The 23913-nt window shown below is 40.9% G+C and overlaps 3 protein-coding genes across 6 annotated transcripts; 1 reads left to right on the plus strand and 2 right to left on the minus strand.

Annotated features, from left to right (window-relative positions):
• Positions 1-993: 993 nt before the first annotated feature.
• On the minus strand, positions 994-10610 carry pcna (proliferating cell nuclear antigen). 3 transcript variants are annotated; one of them, XM_040050525.1, is made up of 7 exons: positions 10597-10610; positions 3757-4078; positions 2781-2878; positions 2624-2691; positions 2341-2535; positions 1654-1777; positions 994-1556 (listed from the first exon to the last, which is right to left on the minus strand). In XM_040050525.1, the coding sequence occupies exons 2-7, from the start codon at positions 3975-3977 to the stop codon at positions 1480-1482; spliced, it is 783 nt and encodes a 260-aa protein (XP_039906459.1). In that variant the 5' UTR covers positions 3978-4078; positions 10597-10610; the 3' UTR covers positions 994-1479. The 3 variants fall into 3 exon arrangements, with proteins under 3 accessions (XP_039906459.1, XP_039906458.1, XP_039906457.1); XM_040050524.1 differs by having other exon boundaries at positions 3757-4084; positions 10597-10609; XM_040050523.1 differs by lacking the exon at positions 10597-10610 and having other exon boundaries at positions 3757-4139.
• zgc:152830 (uncharacterized protein LOC767682 homolog) lies at positions 6965-14885 on the minus strand. Its single transcript, XM_040050520.1, has 16 exons — positions 14746-14885; positions 13898-13939; positions 13721-13811; positions 12857-13005; positions 12644-12752; positions 12227-12354; positions 12060-12159; positions 11788-11863; positions 11612-11697; positions 10839-10943; positions 10524-10599; positions 10329-10447; positions 10160-10243; positions 8714-8771; positions 7552-7733; positions 6965-7461 (listed from the first exon to the last, which is right to left on the minus strand). Exons 1-16 carry the CDS (start codon positions 14754-14756, stop codon positions 7327-7329), a joined length of 1551 nt encoding a protein of 516 aa, XP_039906454.1. The 5' UTR covers positions 14757-14885; the 3' UTR covers positions 6965-7326.
• Positions 14886-15243: 358 nt separating this feature from the next.
• Positions 15244-23611, plus strand: fahd2a (fumarylacetoacetate hydrolase domain containing 2A). 2 transcript variants are annotated; one of them, XM_040050522.1, is made up of 8 exons: positions 15244-15321; positions 16616-16881; positions 17123-17339; positions 17925-17984; positions 18075-18237; positions 20266-20374; positions 20878-20965; positions 23185-23611. In XM_040050522.1, the coding sequence occupies exons 2-8, from the start codon at positions 16616-16618 to the stop codon at positions 23245-23247; spliced, it is 966 nt and encodes a 321-aa protein (XP_039906456.1). In that variant the 5' UTR covers positions 15244-15321; the 3' UTR covers positions 23248-23611. The 2 variants fall into 2 exon arrangements, with proteins under 2 accessions (XP_039906456.1, XP_039906455.1); XM_040050521.1 differs by having other exon boundaries at positions 15287-15383.
• The last annotated feature ends 302 nt before the right edge of the window (positions 23612-23913 follow it).

A 23913-nucleotide genomic window follows, 5' to 3' on the forward strand; every position in this document is an offset into this window, starting at 1 on the left:
TTGCTGATCAAGTTTTATAACCTTAAATGCTAACTTGGGTCTTTTTTTTTTTTTTTTTTTTTTACAACTGATGAAAACTGTGCAGTGACAGAACTGATTTACATTTCTTAGCTTGTGAATGTGAGAAAAAAAAAACAAAAAAAAAAAAACAGGACATTATTTACTTTTTTCTTAATGATTCTATGATGAACAGGCCAGATGGATCGCTTTCATTCTAATTAACTCTTTATTTAAAAACAGGGTTTTGCTGAGAACATGACCTGTTTCTCAAAAAAAAACAAAAAACAAACAAACAAACAAACACTATCTATAACAAGTCAGACAGGAATGACAATACTTAGAGGATTTTTGTTTATTTGTTTCCAAATCACAAAAGCTTTGATTTTTTTTTTTTTAGATTTGATTCCTTTCTTGAGCCGTACTTTCACGTCGCTGTGGTTTGCAGATGGTGCAAAAAAGAAACATTTCATTTTACAGCTAGTGTCAGTGTTAGATCCTACATTTGATTACACCTAAACTCAATGTGCTCAACATAAAAGACAAAAACTTTTTAAAAAGCTGTGTAGGTCTGTACCTTGGTGCAAATGAGCATTATAACAGCTTAGAGCAGGGGTGTCAAACTCAAATACACAGTGGGCCAAAATTCAAAACTGGAACAAAGTCGCGGGCTAACGTTAATATTTATTAAAAAAAACAAAAACCTTCCTCCAGATATAAGAATGAATCTTTTCTTATGGACTCAAATAAGTTTTGCTGGAAAACTGAATATGGAACAAGCAAAGCTTAATACTAAACAATATATATATTAGCTGTATAATACCAGTAGGCCAGCTCTAATAGTAATTTGGTATGGCTTCGCGGGCCAAATGTAATTAGGCTGCGGGCCAAATTTGGCCCGCGGGCCAGAGTTTGACACCTATGGCTTAGAGATCTGCAAGGAGTGTGATAAATACAGAAAGAATATTCACACATGTCCAGAAAAACGAGACAAAATTATTTTTAAACAACCTCAATTGTTTATTTGGGAATGAATCCATGAATACAAAAACATTGCGTTTGACAGACAGTGCTGAACCACAGGGAAGTATTTACAAATGCGTTATCTACAAAAAAAAAAAAAAGGGAGGAAAAAAGAAAAGGAAATATGACATAGGCTATTTTAAATCTGCTTTCCCAAAAACGGGCAAAAATAGAGAGCGACTCTAATTTAGATTGAGCAAGTGCTGACATTTACACTGGGGATGTCTGGACCAGAGCCAGGTGCTCTGAGGCTTCACTGCATCACGCAGATGGCACCATTCATACAGCTGACAGCTGGCTGCTTATAAAAGGCCGACCTTCCACCGCGAACAGCAGATCAGAAACCTCGGGGCAGAGTGATCGACCGCCATGAGATCACTTCAGTGCTTCAATCACTCGGGACAAGTCGCAGTCGTCTCGCTTTTCTCTATTCTCCCTTTTTGGTCTGTTAGAAACATCTTAAGAAGCCTCCTCATCGATCTTCGGTGCCAGGTAGTATTTGATGTGCCCCATGTCAGCAATCTTGTACTCCACCACTGTAGGGAGAAAAACAAAACAAACAGTCAAGTCTAGGCCACGACACACCAAACGAAGAATCCTGCAGTCATTTGAGGGAAGAGCAGATGCACGTACCCAGGGGGATATCAGCGGACATGCTGAGGGTGACGGTCTTGGAGAGTGGCGTGGCCTTGGTGAAGAAGTTCAGGTAGTTGAGGGCAAAGATCAGCTGGACGGGTTCATTCATCTCAATCGTAACCTAAACACAGGAAGGGAAGAGCCAAGAACTTAACAGGTGCTGCCACACTCACTCGGATCACCAGCTCATAGAGTAAATAAGGAGCTCTAAAGTAAAGGCCTTAATTGCTGTCTCAGCATTAAGATGGCAACAAATATTTAAGAATACTTGATTTATTTAAAATTAAAAAAAAAAAAAAAAAAAAGTTGGTCTTAAATCTGCTGGTAACTAATTGATGCCTTTAAATAAACAGTCGTGAATTCATGACACTGAAACATCTGCAGAGCTTTCAACCTCCACCTGTACTCTGTACAAACAGCAAAAGTCACTTCTTGGTAGAAACTTAAACTGATCCAGTCATAGGTCAGTATTTCTCTCTTTTTATTTTATTGCGTTTTTACTGTTGAACAGCTTGTGAGTGCATTACTGCCACTTCTGGCAGTAATAGCACATTACACCAGGTGCCAGTTAAAACGGAGCACAAAATGCATATTTAAACAATCACATTTTAATTATTGCACATGTAAATTTTATGCAATTGTCTTGCCCATGTCTGCCAAAACATGCTGAGCTCTCATACTCACAGCCTCGTCCTCTTTGTCCACATTGCTGGTCTGGGACAGCTTGATGTTTCCTGTGCCCAGCTCGCCTGAGGCGGAGAACTTGACTCCATCCTTGGCGCAGGAGATCATGACGGCGTCGCCGATCTGTGAAAGGTCACGGCAGATGCGAGCGAACTCCCCGGAGGGCATCTTCACCACACAGCTGTACTCCTGCTCCTGGAGGGACAGACAGACATGGAAAGGTTAGCAACCGTGTGAGGAAAACCCTGCCGTACACAAATTGAGGATGTAACAGCTGACTTACCGGAATACCAAGCTGCTCCACATCCAGGTCCATCAGTTTCATCTCATAATCTGACACCTTCTCCTGGTCTGCAAGATTGAAGAGAAGCGGTAAATACACCACCGTGACACCACCAGTCAGACTGATGTTACTGAATAAACATAGAATTCAAACTTACTGAGAGTCTCAAAGACGAGGGCGAGCGTGTCTGCATTGTCTTCTGCTCTGAGGGTGATGATGTCCTCATTTCCGGCACACTTCAAGATTTTTGACATACTGGATAAGAGGAGGTAAAAAAAATAAATCAGTAAACTTTAGTCTCGCTGCATTATAAAATACAACAAAACTAAATAAATAACTAATATAACCACGTCATTCACACAATAAATCAAATCCTTTCTGCAAAATATAATTGAAAATTTCAACAAGTAGTCAGTAGTTAAATAAAAATATCATTCAGTCTGTTCTCTTTTTAAAAGAAGGACCTGCAGCGACAACAGGCTAAACAATAAAACAGTTTAAAATAAATATTACTAACAGTCTAATTTGCCGATTAAAAAGCGTTGTAAACAGCTAAACAGGCAGTGACGTAGGAACGGAAGTGGTATTTCCCGGGTTCAACAACAATTCCCGCCAACCATCCCGGCGCACAGTTTGGCGCTAAAACGCTGTCACCGCGCAATCACAAAGCAGCGGAACTCTCTCAAACTGCTCCAATCGTAATTTAAACTTTAAAATGTTTTTGCCCCCTTAAAAACATCTAATATACAAAGCGCGCCATTTCAGAGCGGTCACTAAAGAGTTAACTAAGTTCAGGAGGCAGACATGCCCGGGCAACTCCGCCAAGATGGCCTTGTTCTTTGTCAGCATCAGAAGCTGCATTAAGATGTAATAAAGTGCGCTTAAAAGAGGCTAAAAGCGATCGGGAGACTCAAAAGTAGTAACCGCGTCACAAACCAAGCAGCCATTTTTTTCGTGTTATTAGACTCTATAAACTTTGACAACTCAACCTGTCAACCTGGGGACATTAGTCAGCAGAAACTCCTCTTAGCTAAGCCCCATCAAGAACCAGCAACGGGCTGCCATCAAACGGTGTTAAGACAGTATTTTCTACCTATAAGCTCTATTTTTTATGTTTGGTATATGTGCTCCACCTGCTCAGGTTGACTCCCATGGCGAGGTTCCTATCGCAGCGGTACGAGTCGAAGCCATCGTGCCGCAGAGTGAGCTGCACCAGTGAGACGTGAGAAGAGTCCATGCTCTGCAGGGAGATGCCGGACGAGCTGACGTCCCAGCAGGCTTCTGTGATCAGATCCTTCAGAGCCTCCAGCACCTTCTTCAGGATGGAGCCCTGGACCAGACGAGCCTCGAACATGGTTGCTGTGGAGTTTTATGTCTGCGCAGATGAAAAGATGAGAAAGGCTTCTCTGAAAGCTCAGGTTTTATGTTGCTGGCGAGCACAGACACGGCACGTGACTACCACTCTCACGGTACAGAGGAGTTTAAGCTGGAAGCGCGCGCTAACAGCCAGTTTTAATGATTCGGGGGTGCGATTGCGTCATTTCCGTTTCCTTGTCGACGCCACAACCGCTTAAAAGAGTAGACGATTATTTCAGCCATGTTGGAGAGGACAATTTTGTAACCTGGACAAATCATACAGAACATTATACCACACTGTACAGCAGGGGTGTCAAACATAGGGCACGGGGGGCCAGAATCGGCCTAGCAAAAACGCAAATCTGGCCCACTGGACGATTTTGGAAAATGTGGGCATCACGTTTTGTAATTTTATTCAGACGTTTTACAGGCTTTTAGTACCGATAAAGACCTTTCCCATAGCCATTCATACAACACCAAAGTAATTAAGAAATACATGAATAAATAACAAAAGTTCTTGTTCATCTAAAGAAAAAAACAACTTTGTTTTATACATACAGGACAATCTGGGCAATGAGCAGTACATTTATTTCTTAAAATGTAAGTCCAAAGTGCAGCAGCTGCAATTTATTTTACTACAAAACAAAACTGAGACACACTGTTGTGATTTAACTTCTTTCTTATATTATGGTATCAGACAGATTCAATCTGTAGTTAGACTTCTTTCCGGTGACAAAGTATTGAATTTAAATCAAAGTGGGAGCTAATCTTCACATCCAAAGTACTTGTTCTATATAAATGTGATGGCATGCCACACATGGTAAGCTCCACACCTCACCACCCGTTGATTCACTTTAGTTTAATTTACAGTCACTACTTTAAAATATTCTATTTATTGTTCAATATTGTTTCTTTATTAAATGTATTTATTTTTCCATCACACCTTCCAATGTTTATATGGCGTGCACACATATTAATAGTGATGGGACGTTCTGTATCGAGGCTTCGGAGCGTGTGTCGAGTAATGGAGGGGGCGTTTCCGCGAAGCGCGTATCGAGGCTTGCTTCATTTATGGGAGGAGCTGAAAATGATGACGTCCGAAGCCTCGCTGCCCGGCTGTACCACGTGACTGGTTCATGAAGTGGTTCGAACTTTGCCGCGAGATATGACAGCGATATAAACCCCTCTGACTTCATTCAAAAATGTGGGTGTTTGATGGAGAGTTGCGGTTAGTGAGAGTTTGGAGACCGTTTGGAGGTTTATGAGAGTGAGGAGAGAAAGTCAGGAGAGAATGGAGCCAGCTAAGAAGAGGAGGATGTCCTCCCCTGTGTGGGAACATTTTGATCTTATTCCTCCCAACAAGGTATGTAAATTTCTACAGAAGATGTATTTTCATGATACTGATGGTGCAATACAATTTATGTTGAGCTGTCTTTACTTTTGTACAAGGTGAAGTGTTTGCTATGTGCCAGGGAGCTGAGATATAACAACAACACCTCATCCATGCTTAGGCACTACAGAGCTTTGCATGAGAATAAGGGGAACAGCGATTGTGGAGCAAGACCAGGTGAGCCATCAAATGCAATGATAATATAGGATGCAGTAATGTTACTAAATGATATAACAATATTATACAACTGTTATAAGTTACGTGTGTGATATTTATATTTGTGCTTTATCTTTATTGTCTTCCCTCAGGAGAACAATCTCAAATAGATGAAGACCTGGTTACCATGGTGATTGAGGACTCCCAGCCATTTAGCATTGTGGAGGACAAAGGATTCAAAAGATTTGTTAAATCATTAAATCCTAGCTATGTTCTCCCCACTAAAAAGGTCATAAAAGCAGTGAAAATTTAGTTTTTACAGAATAAAATGTGAACAGGCAGGACTGAGGCTCAAAGCCTCAGTGTGTAGCTGTCCATACCTCAACGTTACAAAAGCACAACTACTGTCCACACCTCACCTCACAGTAAATGATCATTTCCATTTCAAGCATTTCCAAATAATCATTTCCCATACTGCCACTATAAATATACACAGTATACTGCCATCACTACAATATACATGTTTTACACACTCCTTTTGTTGTTGACATTTATAGGCTGTGTGCAAAATGCCACACTCTTCAAATTCATGCCAGCTATTATTTTTACGTCCAGTAGGTGTCCTGCTAGAGCAAATGAAGCAAGTTCTGTTTATGTATATAATACATCTTTCTTTGTTTGAGTTACCTGGGGTTGGCTTCTCTGTCTGGCAAAAGGTGTGGCAAAGGGCTGCGAGACCTGAAGTACCACTGACAGCCTAATTGGATTGCACCACATGCTTCATTGCCTGGGGGGTGTTTCATGTTTGTTTCATTGTTTTGTATTAGTGGGTTATATGGCAGCCATCTTGTTTTCCCCCATGTGTGTCATTTGGTTTAGCTAAACTGGTATTTAAATTCCCCTGTGTGTCATTTCAGGAGGTCAGTTTACCATATGTTTGTTTGAGGTTTTGTTAATTATTATCTTGAGTTTAGTCTATTGAGTTGACCTCTTTTATTGGTCTGCCTGTTTAAGTTTTGGCTTTGTTAAATATGTTTTCATATTTTTGGGTCAATAAAACCCCTTTTTTTGAATTAAAACCACCTGTGTCCTTTATGCTTTACTGCTTGGTCCCTGACAATAAACAACAATGTATTTGTCATATAAAATGACCACTGTAATATGACTGTTTTGTATGCTAAATGTGTAAATTAACTGTAGCTATCACCTAAATATTCAAAATTTTACAAAGCTTAATAGTTAAATGTATCTAGTCTTTTTAAAAAATAGGTTTACTACAAGTGCAACAATTTTGAACATCAGTTAGGATTTTCCTGTTTAAAAAAATAAAATAAAAATAAAAATCCATCACTTCCTTTTTTATTTTAAACTTGGTCCAAAGGCAATAAAAATGGGGCTTCCTCCTTGTAAGAAAACAAGTTACGCTGAGAGAACACAAAGACCTCAAAAACCTTTTTATTGATGAAGTACTTGGTTTGACAAGCACATGGTGTCACAAATTACACAAATCACATCAAGTCTGGTGCATACATACAGGCACACATAGAAAAGGATGTTACGTTTGCACGGCCATTTAACCCCTGAGAATGTACTGATTCAGGCCACTTGACAGGCTGGTTTGACACTTGATTCAGATATGAAGCAGCAAACAGTCTTACAGAAAAGCAGTCTGAGGTATTAATTCATGTCAAACAGGACAGATTATTTTTAATTTTTTTAAGTGCTGTAGCAGGTGTTTCTTTTGTAATTGGATGGGAAGAAATTTGTGCAGGGTTTAAGTGCAGAGACTAAATTTCTCTGTTTAGAGATCAGAGAGTATGTAGTTGGTTGCCATGGTGACGATTGGGGCTCCTGTTGGTACACCTGGGAAAGGACCGCTGGACCCGGCGATGTCAATGTGGGAGTACGGCAGAGGGGCTTCAGAATCCACGCCGTGCTGCGGTGGGCACGCACAAGGTAACACAGGTCATTCCACACGAATGCACACATTTCACATGAATAGCAGATGAATAAAATCAGCAAGCACCTTGTCAAGTCCTGAAGCCATGATGAGGAAAGCTGCAGGTGTCTGATGTCCTCGAGGTGTAGCAGAGGACGGCAGGTTGTTGCACTGCAGGATGTCCTCGTACTCAGACTGGCCCTTGTGGAACTCATAGTCCTCGCGCCTGATAGTAGACACCTCAAACAAATCGCCCAGCACCTCTCCGGCTGCAAGGGAGAAGGCCATGTATTAGTGTAAATCAAAGGCAGCGTTCTGCCAACTGAAGGCAACGTTGTGCTAGTATAGGAGAAGGTAGGGTCATTTCACAGAATGAAAGTCACAGCAGACATTATCAGTGGTATCTTGCAGCAGCCCCTCAGCTAACATCAGTGGTTCCAGCTATGAGATCAGCAGGTTTATAGTGGTGTGGGCTGAATGCATGAAACAGGAACAAGATAGGACCCTGCACTGGTGGAAAGAGGTTTATGAAGCAATGTGCTTTTACTTCTTTTCAAGTATTTGCAATTCTTACAATAGCAGCATCTGCTGGGAAAACGGTAGTACTGCAATTTTATGAAAGCCTAAACTACAAAACCGTGCTAGGCCAACAGGAGTGGTCTCACTGATAATATTATAATTTGCTCCAATAATAGTTACACTGAAAAAAAAAAAAAAGTTAAAAGCTGTTGAAAACAGATTCTAAAGAGGTCACATGATTCAATTTATATATAAATAAGCTTTGAAAGGCTGCCCTTGGTTTAGACAGTCTGTGTAAAGATCTGGGAAGATTTTTCTAATTAATTAGACCCTAAATCAGGTCCCATAAATCTATAGTCTGCACTAAAGTTATGTCTTAACTGAGTTCGATGCAAACATAATTCATTTTTTAAAACATATTGAAATCCAATTAATCAAAGTATCTGAGTAAATATGCAGCAATCAAGGAGTCCATTCATCGAATAATGGTTTTAGCTGTAATTGAAATGAGCAGAACAGAGTAATTCAAAGCATCATCTGTACAGTTAAAATAACTAAAGGACTGGTTATTCGGTGTTTCCTCTGTCAGTGAAGTTGTCTTGGCTGTTTTGGTTTGTACACCTGGCAAAACAGGTGAACTAACTCAACTGTTAACAAAATGATTCAGCTCCAGCTGAAAGAGCTGGAGAAGCCTTAGGTAAGTAGATCTAGAATAGTAAATATTTCTCACCTTTCTGCCACTGAGCAGCGTTCCCGCTGCGATGGGCTGGTCCGTTATCCATGATGATCTAAATCAAAAAGTTCCAAACTTAACTTAGTACAATAGTACAACAATGATGATTAAAACACTGCTCTTATTTTTTTTCCCCTATCATAAAGGAGGGGTCACAAATTCTTTGTTTCATTTAGCTCAGAATTCAGACTGTTACCGTTTATGTACCACAACAACAAATTTAGGTCAGATTTCTAAATGCCAACTTGATTACAAAGAGATTATGAGTAAAATCCATGCTTTTCTCAATACGCATCACCTGATTAGTTTAGAAGATCTTAAAAACAAACTGGGAAACTGATTTGGGAGAATCTACCTCAGACCCAACTGGGCAAACTGTAGTCCAGTTTAAACTTGTACATAGTGGTCATTGGTCTGCTGATCATCGTGCGACTGATGCGGAGGGTCCTGACCACTGTTGTATGTTTTGGTTTGTTTTCTAAAATATGTGGACAAACAGCACATCCATCTCCATTGATTTCACCGTTTGGGGTGGCCCCATTAGATCTCTCTCTAAGTGAACGTGACTGCTTTCTTATCTCTGTTGGCTAGAAGGCTCACTCTCTCCATGGAAGGATTTGTTGTCAAGTGCTTCCTCACAGAGGGTTGTTTTCCTCTCTTATTACTGTAGGTCTTTACCTCATAATATAAAGCATCTTGAGGAGACTGCTTTTGTGATTTGGCACTGTATAAATAAATCTGAATTGAATTAAATTAGATCAGATACAACACTAGAGGTATTTTATGTTACCTGGCAACCATTTATATAATTTGTATAGTATAAGCATGGAAGCTGTCATTACTAACACAGCAGTATTGGTGTACTGAATGCATGTGACAGAATGACAACATGACAACATATTTTTATACACGATTGAGTAAATATGTTAATAATGTCTGACTATATTCATATCCTTGATCTGGTTTTCTAGGGGTAGGGTGGGTTGGGTTTGAGGAATGTGTTCAGACTGTTTTTTGTTTTGTATTGATAAAAAAAAAAAAAATTAGTTACAATAGTGCATGCTCATTTTAAACATTGCCAAAGTAGTTAGTGTATGCATAAGAAACCCTGTAAGCCAAAAGCTCCATCTTCAGATTACTCTAAACAATCTGTTTTATTATTTATTTATTTTTTTAACTTTAGGCTACAAGTCAGTGAGAGCAGATGTCCTCCGTATGTTCAGCTCAGGCACGCCGTTCTGGCCGTGAGCACAGAAGTCCCATTAGCCTGCTGTTCAAACCTTCTGTTTGCAAGGAGCACTCAATCAAAAGAAATTTGTTTTAAAGGGAGAGCAGCTATAACTGCTTGAGGCTTTACATAAATGGTTCATTTCAACTGTTAAACATGCTCTTGAATAAAAACACAGCTCTTGAAGATATTGTCTGAGTTTCAGCAGTACTCACAGAGTAGTTGGGTCCCATGGCTCTGATGGCGTGACCAGTCAGAGTGGCGATAGTAAACAGCTGCGGAGAAACTTCATTTACTGCCTGTGTGGAGAGCAGAGGTAAGGTCACGCTGGGAAGGAATGCAACTGAAAACTAACAGCTAAAGATGTCTCCCGAGCTTTCCGACCTTCTCCTTCATCTCGCAGAGCAGGTCGACCATCACCATACGACCCTCGGCATCAGTGTTTCCCACTCTCACCCTACGACCCGCACGGGAAACCACCAGCTCATCCGCCACGTAGCAATCTGAGTAAAATCAAAAAATGTCAGCTGACGAGACTCCACAGAAATATTGTGGAAAAACAAATGGAAGCCCACTGACCTGCACCCACGCTGTTCCTCACCATGGCCATCACGCCAACAACCTTCAGGTGCTGTGGCTTCAGCTGGGCTACGATCTGAAGAGCAAGAGGAGTTTCAAAAGTTTCACTCCCCCCATTTAAAATGTATCAAATCTCAGTATGTATAGCGGCCCTCTGAAGACTGCAGGGAGGCGAAATATTCACCTCTGTGCATCTAATAAGGTTTTTATTAACGGTGACTCAGCAGCGTGCAGAGCTGATTTATAGCCGAGTCACAAGTGATGAATATTTATTCCAAGTATTTATTGTTCAGGTGCAAAGAGGTGATTATTCACCTGGAAGAAGCCAGCGACAGCAGCAGCTCCACACTTGTCCCTGTGCATCCCGGCCATGACGCCACCAGCCTTGATGTCTGCTCCACCGGTGTCGTAGGTGATACCCTGGAAACGCCACATCAGAGGCACATTTGCTGACTAAGTACAAACTAATACCCGCCACTTCTTTCTGATTTCCTACCTGACACCTTCCTGCATGCTATTCTTCCTGTTAACTCCCATAATAATCAAACACTGTTACGAATCACTAATATATGCATCTGCGCCTCTATGGTGTTTACCAGATTGGATATGTAATGTAGTAAACAATCTACACCCTACATAAAGTTCTAGCCCATCTGTCAACACAACCTGGCAACTCACAGCCAATTTAAGCAGTTAAGTGTTGAGCAAATCTGTGTAACACTGAAGAAATTAGCTCTCTGTTTTAGCTGGTGCTAAACTCTGAACATGCCGTAAGAGAGATATTTTAATCTGGATAAATACACTTTTGATCACAAGCTGACATCTGCTCATTGTGGGCATGAAGTTAGTCAATGCCATGGACTCTGAGGTTAAATGGTGTAAGATGGTGAAATGTATTCATATTTTATATGACTATATGATATTTGAGGGGGTTTTCATTTTGGGTTTAATATCATCTTGTAGGGTCTCAACTTCATACAATGAAGTACATTGGGCTGACTATTGTAATGATCTGGTGTTACATGAATAATATTTAAATAAAGTGATTTAATTGGTTCAAGGGCAGACACATAAGAGTGTAGTCTCACCTTTCCCACCAACATGAGCGTCTTTTCGATCGGCCCCTCTCCGCAGTACTGCAGTTTGACGACTCGGGCCTGGTGACGGGGTACACCTGCAAAAGAAGAAAACATTAAATCAGTTTGATAGCTTTAAAAAAAAAAAAACCCCATCTTAACAGCTTTGTGGGTCAGTGGCATCTTACTGTTGGCACAGCGGTTGACCGCAGCCAGGCACGGATACTCTTTCTCCAGAGTCTTCAGGTCGCTCACCACTTCAACCTGACGGTGAACAAACGCAGAGGTTTGAGGTGAGAAAACGTGGATTAAACTGTCACAGAAGAACCAAAGATAAATATAAAAAAAGAAAAGAAAAAAAAAAGTTGTAAACTGAAAATAAATCAACAAAAATTCCAAATTCTGAATTTTTCTTAAAAAAACAAAAGCAGAATATAGATGTAATAATACTCGTTCTTACCTTCACAGGGCTGTCTTTAAAGAGTTCCTGGACGTAATCAGCCACACGAGGGGCAGCCATACGTTCAGGGTCTGATCCACCGATGTCACGGTACGCCAGTCTGAGGGGGCCAAATGTGGTCAGCTTAGGAAACGTGTGCAGACAATGAGGTCAAGTATCTGACTCACCTCCCATTCTCCAGAGCATTAGCCAGCTCCACCAGCTTTGTTCCCCGAGCCTCTTCCGCTGCCCACAGTCCCAGAACACACACCTTGTGGTCATTTTTTTTCACGTTGCTCTCTCTCACTTCAAGAGGCTTTTGGGCACAAAGAGAGTGAATGAGTGTCCTTTTTGCACACAGATACATTTTTCTTGTTTTTAATTCATGGCTCCATACAGGGAAACTATCTGAATACAATTTCTAAACTTGGCCACAGCATCATTATGATTGCAGACAGCGTCTCTAGAGTGACTGCGTGTAGTGTCTGCAGCTGCTTGTGTCCACCTCACACACCTTTCGATTTCCATACATGGATGATAGCGCTTATACACTAAACCTGTCATTACTGGCAAACGGTAAACCATCAATCAAGATATTTTCTCACCATGTAGAGTGCATGAAGGGCTCCGAGCGCAGCCACCAAGGTGTTGTTCTTGTAGTCTGCATGTGGAGGGCACACCAGCAGGGGGCGCTGCATGCCAGCTTTTAAGGCACTGAAAGGGCAAACAGACACCACATGAGGTAAGAAACATGGAAGTAAACCAGCAATTCAAATCAAAGAAGGAGAAGAAAAAAAAGTCAGCTGCCTTCAACTGACCGCTGGATCCCGTTGACTGCTGCATCACTGAAGCGCCTGATGTCATCGTAGTCGCGGTTTACGGGGCCGGTGGAGGCAAACACCAAGCGGTTACCAGGAAGGCCAGGGACCTTGATGACCACCACCTCCTCCCCCAGACCGCTGTCCACCTAGAATCACCAAAGCACAATGCATCAGTAGAGGGCAGTAGTAGTACCATGACTGCAGGACGTCACTGTCACACTGAGGTTTAGAGGGCAGGCAATTTCAGGTCCTTCAATGCAGCTGCTCACATCCATCACACTTCCTTAACTTCTTACTGTCACAGTAACATAACAGACTGACTGTGTGATGCTTTTTCACACTAATGTAGCAGGAATGACAACAAGATATAATGACGAATATCTGCTAAAACTGTGCTGATTTAATAAAGTGATTGTTTAAATCTAATATAATGTAGCTTAAATTGAGATTATTGTTTGGTTTGTGGAGCTTGTGATTACCAATCACTTGGTTCAATTTAAGATGATTTAATTTCATTTGGCCCTTTAATTATTTGCTTTGGTGACGCCCTTATAGAAAGTTTCAGACAAGGTTTAAATGTGAAAGTGTTTTTCCATCAGATTTGGAATGCCCTGCCCGATGAGATCAGCCAGCCATGACTTGCTTTCTTTTTCATTAAGTTTGTAACAATTCTCCAAGGACATAAAACATGAAAATATACTGACATGTACCTTTTTTTCTCTCCTTATTTTAACTTCTCCTCAAGTTTATTTTAATGTGGTCTTATTTGTTTAACCCTATTGTTTTAACCCAGCTTCTATGCCCATCTTTTGCACAACTGCAAGCAAATATATAGTCGAAAGAAGAGAGTCGGACTCTTACAGCACTGTAGTCCTGCAGTGGGGCTTTCAGGGACTCAAGTTCAGAGGGCAGGGATTCATGGCTCTGGGTCACTAAAACAATCCCATCAAAACTAGAAAGAAGAAACAAACGGTCTGTTAAGAAAATCAAAAGAATAAAAACTGACAGTCAAAGAGGAAGTGGGGCCCTGATACTTACTTCTGGTTCCTGAGGTCGCTCGTCCATTGGATGGGCTGGACGCTGGAGAGAGAAACTGCAATGTCAGCAGAGCCTAACACGATATCTCAGAAGACAGAGTTGCACAATCAGAGTCTTTTATAATGCAGGCTACTGATAAAAAAAAAAAAAAAAAAGTGGGCCAAGGTTCTGTGTTGTCTGCAGCTGCTAAGGAGTGTCACAGAATACATTTCCTGTGGCGGTAAACACGTTTAGACTTTGGTTGTCCATGCAACTTGAAGCCAGAAATCTCGTTGCTTGAGCTAAAATGACCGTCTCCAGACTTTGCAAATAACTTGCGCTTTACAGGGAATAAAATACTCACGAGACTGACTCATTTCACATGAGTCAGATACTTCTGGCATCATATGACGCTTAGAAGAAGGGAAGTAAAGGAAAGTGAAAACTAGATATGAATAAATATCTGCAAGCAGGATGGTAGGTTCGGATTTATCCACATTTTAACTAAATAAATAACACGTAAAACAATAAATTCAATATCATGCAGCTGTGTGCAAAGCCAATTAAACACGTGCTTAATAAAACAAGTAATCACACTCACATCAATATCATTACTACTACTTAAAACTACGCGTTTATGTGAGACACGTGGATTAATATGGCCTCCTTTTTGCTATATTACCACTCTGACTTATTGCATTAAGTTTATATTACAGTAAAATATATCTTATTTTCACAGCCTGCTATTTGTGGGTTAAAATACAAAACATGTTGAAATTGGATCCGATTCTGCGCATGCGGCAGAAAGCTGCACGTCAGAAAACCGTTAAATTAGCCGTTTTGAATTTTAAATAAAACGTAAATACTACCTGGTACACATTTTCTGTCGTCTTGCTCTGCTACCTTCGGGATGAAAAGCCTAAATGATCCTTCCTACACCGGTCAGGAATTGGTCACATGATCCACTCACGCTGCCTTCAGGGACTTCCGTAGCTGCACGATAAAGACAAGCTTAGCCGTAAAGTGCTTTTTGGGTCGGCTAATAAAGGCAGCTTTGACACTAAACAGCTGGTTTCAGTGTGTGGTTAATCAGCAAAATTATGTGCTGTGAATTTATTTCGTGTTTTGTTGTAGAAAATGTCTAAATTTAAGTTAGCCAGGCCGCCAAATTCCCTACTGTACTTCAAGACACAATAAGGACACAGCAGGGATTTGTAGTTTCTACTTCCGATTCATTAAAAAGCCAAAAGCTCAATTTAGATGATTACATCACACACATATATAAATTACAACTAGCAATGATATAAATGATAATCGTGGCTGCACTCCGTCGCTGGCTGAGTGATTTATCTCGCTTTGGACGAGACTGAGCTGACGGACTACAAACGCTAACCGGAAGTAGCTAAAAGTAGTGTTTTCTGTGCAGAGCTGCAAAAACTGCGGAGGTGAGTATTGACTGAAGGCAGTGCAAAGGTCGAAGTGGAAGCAGTAGGTGTCACGGTTTTCTGTAAGTGTTTTAGTATAAGAGTTAAAAATGATAAAACAAATTCCGAGATAAGCAAATCATCCCAGGCTGCAGGTACCGTTTCTAGGGACAGAAGCTGCACAGAGAAGCTGCTTTTTCCACCGTGGTTACAACTTGCAGCTCTATTATAATGCGACAGCGGGAGATAATTACGTGTTATTATTTTGTGCAGATTAGCGAACTTAATTTGCACTTGTTCCATTATGGCAGCTGGTTCTCAGAAAAGTTAGGGTTCACGCAAGTTTTAAGAGTTTAAGGAGTTTAGACTGAGGCATTAAAAGTCAGAATCTGGAGAATATTAGAAAAGTAGTGCATGACAGAATCGTTGCACTGCATTATAAACGGAAACTGATGATATACTAGGATTTCCCACACAGCTAGCGCTGTAGTTTACATAGAATGGTCAGAAATAGAGGGGGAAACAATCCATATCAGGCAGGTCTCTGGGGGAAAATGCCTTATTTTCTTTAAATCAAATATCCAGTCATTGTTCAGCTGTGGCTCAGGTGGTCTACTGTCGGTGGATTTCGATATCTCAGACTAAAGCTTAGTGTCAGTCTTAATTGGAGTGTAAATGTGTGTGTGAATGTTAGATAGAAGTCACTTACATTTAAAAGAGTGTGTGTGTGTGTGTGTGTGAATGAGACATGCTGACTGACTGCTCAAGAAAAGTAGAAAATGGTAGTGGTCACCAGTGCTACACTACAGCCTCCTAGTAGCTGCACCTTTAATATAAATGTTAAAATCCCAGGTGATTTTCAGAAAACGACCACATTCTTAAGTTTTCATATTCACAAACTTGGGTGTCCATGACGCCCGGCCTTGTGCAGCATGAACAAGTCCATTTACCATTTATTAACCAAGGTGTATACTGAAGAACTGTGCACAGCACACCTGAAGCAGTAGCATATCACACCAGGCGCCGCTCCTGTCAGCTAACAACAGGAAAATGAAGCTATAGTCCTCCATCTTATTTCTCTAATCCAATTCAAGGCTACAGTTGGGTCGGAGCCTATCCCAGTGAGAGTCACACTACACCATGGACAGGTCACCAATCTACCAGAGGGCTAACATATAGAGACAAACGATTATTCATGTTTATTCACACAAAATCAGTTAAACTACCATCCATGTCTTCGGACTGTGCATTTGTTGAAGGATCAGGTATGACCTCTACTATCTGTTTCCACTTCCTCTTCTTCTCACACGAACAGATGAGACTTCCTCTTCGCTCCCTTTGCATCTTCAGGAGTGTAATCGCTCGGGGGCAAGCTGTGGACGTGCAGAGGCGAGGACTCAGCGGTGCAGCGATGCGTCTGGTGCAGTTTCGACATCGTGGTGAAGGAGCAAGCATCAGGGTGGGAGTGGAGCAAGGTGAGGGGCACAGTGTGGTGGATCTGAAGGCATTTGACCCCTCGATGCCGTCAACAATGAGAGAGCTTCTGGAGCTGGGAGACAAGGGCCTGGAGTGTGCACAGAGGTGCCAACAACTCTCTTCCATTAAGCCATTAATTAATACAGCCATACTATTGCCTTATGCTCCTTCTACTCAAATGACTCAATCATCAGTTTATTTGATTACACTCATCTCAAATCATCATCATTTTAGTATTTTCAGTTAACACAATCTTCTTTCTCACATATGTCAACAAGCTTGGTCATCTGTTCAACTTCTGTTTTCCACATCATCTAAAACCAGTCTTCCTCCTCATCATCCTCAGAGCTTTGGCGTCCGGTAAGTGTGTAGTAGACCGAGCAGACATCCAGCTGCTGTCTCCAGTGACAGGTCCAGAGAAGGTGGTATGTGTGGGTATGAACTACCGCGACCACTGCCTGGAACAAAATGCTCCAATCCCCAAAGAACCAATCATCTTCAACAAGTTTCCCAGCGCCATCACAGGGCCGTACGATGACATCATACTGCCCTCTGAGAGCCAGGTGAGGGCAAGACTGACAGAGGCCTTAATAGGAAGAACAATGCTAACTCAAAAGAAGTCAAAGTTATATCTAGAAAAAGACAAAGCAGCCTACATACTGATCTCAGAGTATGCGAATTGGATAGGATTGTGTAGAAGTGCATCTCTCTAGCTTTGAACTTCAAATCCCTTGAAAGTTGTCACATTAACATTTACTTTTAATAGAAAAATACTTTTACATGAGTGGTTAAAGGTTGAGTAGGTCACTGTTTAAAGTAGGAATCTGGTCTGGACAAGCCAGACTAGAGTGAAGAAAATACCAAAGTATTATAGAAAAGATTTGGGGGACTCCTTACGTTAGCCATTAAAAGTAGGCCCTGTAACATATTTCACATTTAGTGCCTGATTAAAATTTAACCAATCAAATTAATTCTTTTGTTTTCTTTGATAGATGTGAGCAGGACAATAATTTAACAGCACAACACTTGCATAAAAAAAAACAAACAAGCTGTTTTTAGTATACTTTAATTTATTAATGCTAAAAAATACACATGTGATGCTTCTTGACGCCGTTTTTACATCATCTTGGCCTTTTGTGCGATTGAAGGAGGTGGACTGGGAGGTGGAGTTGGCCTTTGTGATAGGACGAAGAGGAAAACGCATCAAGGTCAGCATCACAGCATCAATGAAGGCCGCGGTGCTTTCACGCTTGGCGAAGCAGCTGTTCTGACTTGATTTCCACTCCTCTTTCTATTAGGAGGAAGACGCTCTCTCCTACGTGGCCGGGTTCACCGTGGCCAATGACGTCAGCGCTCGTGACTGGCAGATGAAGCGTAACGGGAAGCAGTGGCTTCTAGGAAAGACATTTGACAGCTTCTGTCCTCTCGGCCCAGCCTTAGTAACCACTGACACCGTGACAGGTGAGAGAACGAGCATCCGCAGCAGGAAGCGTGAGGCTGAAAGGGGGAATTAAAGACAATCTGGTGACTCATGCAATTATCTGTGATTCCGTACGCCAGCAGCTTCACCGAGTTAACAAGCTGCAATTCAGTGAGGAAATGTTGTTTTTGTAGCTGATGGGAGCAGCATGAAAGCCCCAACCAGATGATAATGGTAACCATTAGGATTTCTAAAGGCTAAAAACATTCTTGTCAAATGTGGGCCATCATGTTTACGATTCACCACGGTTTAATTTCTGCTACCAACGGTTTAATAACAAAACAAAGAAATTCTTACTTCTACATGCAGACTAGAATCTTCCTGCATCACATCAAAATATCCATTTTCAAAGATGAGATGTTCACATAAAAATGTCCCACGATGATGTTTATGCTTGACAGGCGATCATCGCTGATATTTGCTTTTAGGTTACGGCCATTATTTGAGCTGACAAGTAAAAAACTCGCGTAAGATACTATAAATGGTTATTGTTACATGCAGTTGTGAAACATTGAGTACACAATTTATTGAACTCAACAGTAAAGATGTAAATCCACATCAGTGCTGTAAAGCAGTCCGTATATGTCAGATGTTGTATGTGTGAATCGCAGCTAAACTGTAATTATTGAAGTTTTTACAGATTTTTCACATTTGGTGTGACCAAAATTCACCAAAGTTAAATCAGCTCGAGCTCTCGTTGGCGCTACATTCACAGATAATTTCTTGAGAACTGTGGATGCTAGACTGCTCACAAACAGACAAACAAACAATCAGAACTGATGACATTCTCACTTTTTTCGGGGGAGAACAAAATAACCAAACGTTGTGATGTGGTGTGGAGATGGTGCAGGAGCAGAGCAGGGTAGCAGCGTGCCCACGTCTACGGAAGGTGACATTTAAATAGCCTCCGGATGGACCACAAGCCCAGATCATCACCCCTCCATCACCATAGTTTAGAGCAGGGGTGGGCAACTCCAGGCCTCGAGGGCCGGTGTCCTTGAACCAACACAGCTGATTTAAATGGCTAAATTAGCTCCTCAACATGTCCTGAAGTTCTCCAGAGGCCTGGTAACGAACTAATCATGTGATTCAGGTGTGTTGACCCAAGGTGAGATCTAAAACCTGCAGGACACCGGCCCTCGAGGCCTGGAATTGCCCACCCCTGGTTTACAGGGTGCTGATTTTACCAAACATGGTGCTGTGCATTACAGCCGGATGTCTCCACTTTTGTCTCATCTGGACATTGTTTCAGAAGTTTTTTGTTTATTGTTCAGATGCAACTTTGCAAAACTAAGCCGTGCTGACATGTCCTCTTCAGAGAGACGAGGCTTTTCTCTTATACAACACACTTGAAAAATGATTCAACACCGTCGCTGTCAAAGATCACGTCAGTCTAAGTTTAGTTAGAATGAAAATCGCTCTTTAAAGGTAGAGTGTGCTTGTCTGCCTGTTTTGAAAATGATAATTACATAATTTTTATTATTAGTAATTACCCTCCACAAGTGTCGCTGTCCTCTTACTTTGGTTATTTGCGTGCAGGTAAACCAGAGGCAGCTGAGCAATTAAAACCCTCTACGGATGGGTGACAATTTAAAGGAAAAGCCTAGATGCTTGACCCCCCCCTGCAGGGAGAGGATGTGGTGGCTGTGTTATGCTGTCGGGGGCATTTTGAATGCATGCTTTTAGTCTGTGTAAACATCACTGCACAGAAGAAAGTTCTGAGTGATCACATGTATCCTATAGTGCACTGTTGAAAAGACAGTGCCCCCGTCTACAGGTCAGAAATGATATTTAAATGCTAAAACATAAAAACTGTTATCCATGATGCAGATGTACTCTTGAAAAAAATAATAGTAGTGTTTTCATGACGGGTGGTCTAATAAATTTGTTTAGACTACTTTCCACCAGCTTCTTTAAAATAATAAAATGATTTCCCTACAAATTTGTCACCTATCTTTAGGCCTAAAGTCACAAGTAGGAAACTACTTCATGTGTCATTTCTCCTCCAGATCCTCATAACTTGAGCATCCGCTGCCTGGTTAATGGAGACACGGTCCAGGACAGCAACACGGATCAGATAATCTTCAAGACAGCAGCGCTTGTCGCTTGGGTCTCAAAGTAAGTTCCATAAATGAGAAGTTCAGATACTGTGTGTTTATGTACTCATATACATAACAAAGTACTCTTTTTCTGCTTGAGTAACTCAAGCTGAGAGTTCAGATTCCAGGAAGTTAAGAAATGAAGCCACAAAAAGTTGCTGACTCTGAGCTAAAATTACACGCTTCATTTAAGACTTATCCACCCCAACCGGCACCCTGACCAGCTGGAGCGTTCTCTGATCTGATTTGAGATTTTAAGACGACAACGCCTCTCCCACTCTCGCTCAACTTACTGGTGATAATGCTTGTGTTATTCTCTTAATAATGGCAGCCCACAGCACCTTTCACAGGATCTGTGCAGACAGCGGAATAATCTGTGGGAGATATTGTTTCGCATGCTCCGGCTTAATCTAAATTAATACTGAAATTATACTGCGCGACGACGAGAAAGAAAATCCTAATTCGCTGAAGTGATGGTAATTCTTCTGATATTCCACTCTGTGCTTTTTCCCCTCCTGATAGGTTTGTGACATTGATTCCAGGCGATGTGTTTCTGACAGGAACTCCTCCAGGCGTGGGTGCATTTAGAAAGCCGCCCATCTTTCTCAAGGTGATTTTATAGTCTGACAAAAGTGAATTCGCAGCATGTACAGCTGGTCTGGACATGTTTTGTGCAGCTCCAGCTTTACTTTTACTTTATCCAAAGAAACTTAAGGTCACAGAGTTAAAGAGGACCTATTCTGGGCTTCCTTCGTTTCTATCCGTTGTTACCAATGTGGTTTATGCCTCTATCAAACATGGTAAAAGTATTGAATAATGAGGTTGGTGTTTGCACAAGTAATATCTATCAGACTGCTTTTTCCCTTCTATTCTTATCTCTGTATGGTATCAAAGAAGGCTCGTTAACCCTCAGAAGTCTCACCCAAGAAGTGGCAGCAATATTGAAACCAGAGATTGTAGAAAGTCGGTGACATTCAAGAACTTTTGAGCTCAGTTCATGAAATCGTGAAATGATCATCAGTAAGTACAGGATACAGATGATTGACAGGGTACTAAATTAGAGCACAGGTGTCAACTCCAGTCCTCGAGGGCCAGTGTCCTGAAACCTTTACATGCATCCCTGCTGCAACACACCTGAATAAATTTAGTAGATCATTAGCAAGACTCTTGAACTTGATTGCATGCTGAAGCAGCAATTCAGCCATTTGATTCATGCTACAGCAGCTCTTGAGTGAATGAACATGGTGCAATAAAAGCACTTTTTGAAGTACATTTTTCCAAACACTTACATATATATATAAATTTGCTTGAGTAAGGTTAGGGGTTGCCACCTCAGCATGAGTTTAAGACTATAGAGTATTGCTAATGACCTAATTTTATTCAGGTGTGTTGCAGCAGAGACAGAAAAGTTTTAGGACACTGGCCCTCGAGGACTGTAGTTCAACACTCCTGCATTAGAGGGTTAGGAAGGTCGCTCACAACCAACCATCAGCAACAAAGTAATATGCAGGGCTCAAGTAATCAGAAGTGATAACTCGACCGTATCTCTAGGTTTTGGAAACAAAAGTCGACGTCAGACCAAATGTGAAAATCTGTAAAGAAAATTGTGTTACGCACAATTTTTTATGAGTCGTCTTCAAACTTCACAACAATATAACAGGCCTTGGGGGTCATGAGTACCTAGGTTGAATATGAATAAGTATTTGACCATGAAAACATTTTTCAAGAAATCATAAATAATGAGTAACATACCACATGAAAGGGCATAGAGGGAGCTGTATAACACACTTTTTATTTTTTCAATAACATCCTACGATGTCACAATGATAATATAACAGGCTGACATCATCATTTTGTAATAAAAACATAATAAAACATCAAAGTTGTAGTATAGCATTTGCCCTTTGGGGGCAGTTGTGCTCTCTGAGTGCTCTTGTTTTATTTGTTCCCTTATTGCTAAGATTTGGGAGAATAATTTAATAAAACACTACGGTATCAATTTCAAACTCCTACGTCGCCTCGTTCTCGAGTCATCGCATTAACAAACATGCGTGTCCACGACACCTGCTCATCCTGTGGGGCGATGGTAATACAGCATGAGCCATACAGCTGAGGGGTGAAGAAAGAAAAAATGGCTCTTTCAGAGTACCTAAGTTGAGAATTTGGCTTCAGGTTAAATTTGAGGGTTGAAACTGATGATGATTTAAGACCTCAGAGGGTTAATGTGGTCATCTCAGGCGCTTACAGTCACGTGGAAAAGAAAGTCTCCTGTGATGACTTTCTTTTCCACATGTGAGCACAGAATCTCCACACATCTGTTCAAACCTTTGGTTTACAAAGGCCAGCCAATCAGAATAAAGCCTTAGGTCACACATAAATAAATTGATTGTAGACGACAGTCGGTCACTAATGGCCAGGCTCTGGTTGCCTAGGTAACCATCTAATGAACATGCCACTCCCTCATATGAGAAGCAGTGGTTTTGGATGTGAGGCCAGCAAAGCTGAGCCAGCTCAGGACCTGCCTACTTAGCATTGCTAATACTTATTTTTTCTGTTGTTGCTGCAAGTCGCTTAATTTCATTGACATTTTGCGATTGTTATATTGCTGCAAGGCTCTTCCTGGAGAAAGAAGCTAAAACAGAAAACAAAAATTAAACTGTGAAACAATGCAAAGCCACTTTAGTAGAGGAAAAGAATTAAAAAAATGTAGCTGAAAAGAGGCATAAAAGGACTATATTGTCCTTTCCCCCATTAATTACTAACAGATAATAAGGCAGTGATTTGAAATGTGTTTTTTAATTAAGTGTTAAAACATTTTTTTTCTTCCAGAAAGGGGACGTGGTGGAGTGCCAGATAGAACAATTAGGTTCTATAATCAACAAAGTGGTGTAAACCCTGAGAAGAGAATCCATGAATGAACATCAGCCGCTGAACTGCACCTTCTGATCACCCTCACAATGAATTACTATTCAAATAGTTTTTTTCCCTTTTACATAATGTGAAAAAACCATCAGGAGATATGTAAAACTGCCTGATGAATGTTTTATTCATGATACTTCAGTAATTGTGAGGAGAGAAAATGTGTTATTTTCTTTTACTACACAAAACAGAGTAATTATGTGACTCAACCTCAGAGTCATCACGAGCTGTAAAAAATACCCTCCGTCAGCAGCCGCCCACTCGTGCTGTGCAGAAGAAACCGTGAACCTACTGATTTTTCTTTTCATGTGAAAATAAAAAAGTATTTTGACGCTGACGTAAAAAGTATTTCTAATTATGATTAATATTCAGGATCAAAGACTGCGTGTAAAACTTCAGTCAGAAGTGAAAGAACATCTTTCCCATAAAAGAAGGAAAACAGATTACTAGATGTGTGGAAATTAATGAAATTAAAAAATGCTGCTTTCCAACTGTGTGTTTTTGTTTTGTTTTTTTTTTGTTTGTTTTTTCTTTTACTGCCCAGGAGAAAAATCTCTCTAATTACTTCGATCTGTGTTTCGACTCATGTAGCAGCTTTTAAATATAAATGTCTGACAGAGAGCTTCAAGGATGGATTCA

Source organism: Simochromis diagramma, unplaced genomic scaffold (assembly GCF_900408965.1).
Source record: "Simochromis diagramma unplaced genomic scaffold, fSimDia1.1 OVJJ01000131.1, whole genome shotgun sequence".
Classification (NCBI taxonomy): Eukaryota; Metazoa; Chordata; class Actinopteri; order Cichliformes; family Cichlidae; genus Simochromis; species Simochromis diagramma.

Coding starts and splice junctions, on each gene's coding strand:
- pcna (XM_040050525.1), bottom strand. CDS start 3,977: ATGTTCGAGGCTCGTCTGGTCCAGGGCTCCATCCTGAAGAAGGTGCTG. Junction 2,879..3,756: donor ATGGGAGTCAACCTGAGCAG/GTGGAGCACATA, acceptor CCTCTTATCCAG/TATGTCAAAAATCTTGAAGT. Junction 1,557..1,653: donor GTCCGCTGATATCCCCCTGG/GTACGTGCATCT, acceptor TTCTCCCTACAG/TGGTGGAGTACAAGATTGCT.
- zgc:152830 (XM_040050520.1), bottom strand. Junction 12,355..12,643: donor CCCTTCATGCACTCTACATG/GTGAGAAAATAT, acceptor TGTGCCCAAAAG/CCTCTTGAAGTGAGAGAGAG. Junction 12,160..12,226: donor AATGCTCTGGAGAATGGGAG/GTGAGTCAGATA, acceptor TGGCCCCCTCAG/ACTGGCGTACCGTGACATCG.
- fahd2a (XM_040050522.1), top strand. CDS start 16,616: ATGAGACTTCCTCTTCGCTCCCTTTGCATCTTCAGGAGTGTAATCGCT. Junction 17,340..17,924: donor TACTGCCCTCTGAGAGCCAG/GTGAGGGCAAGA, acceptor GTGCGATTGAAG/GAGGTGGACTGGGAGGTGGA. Junction 18,238..20,265: donor AACCACTGACACCGTGACAG/GTGAGAGAACGA, acceptor TTTCTCCTCCAG/ATCCTCATAACTTGAGCATC.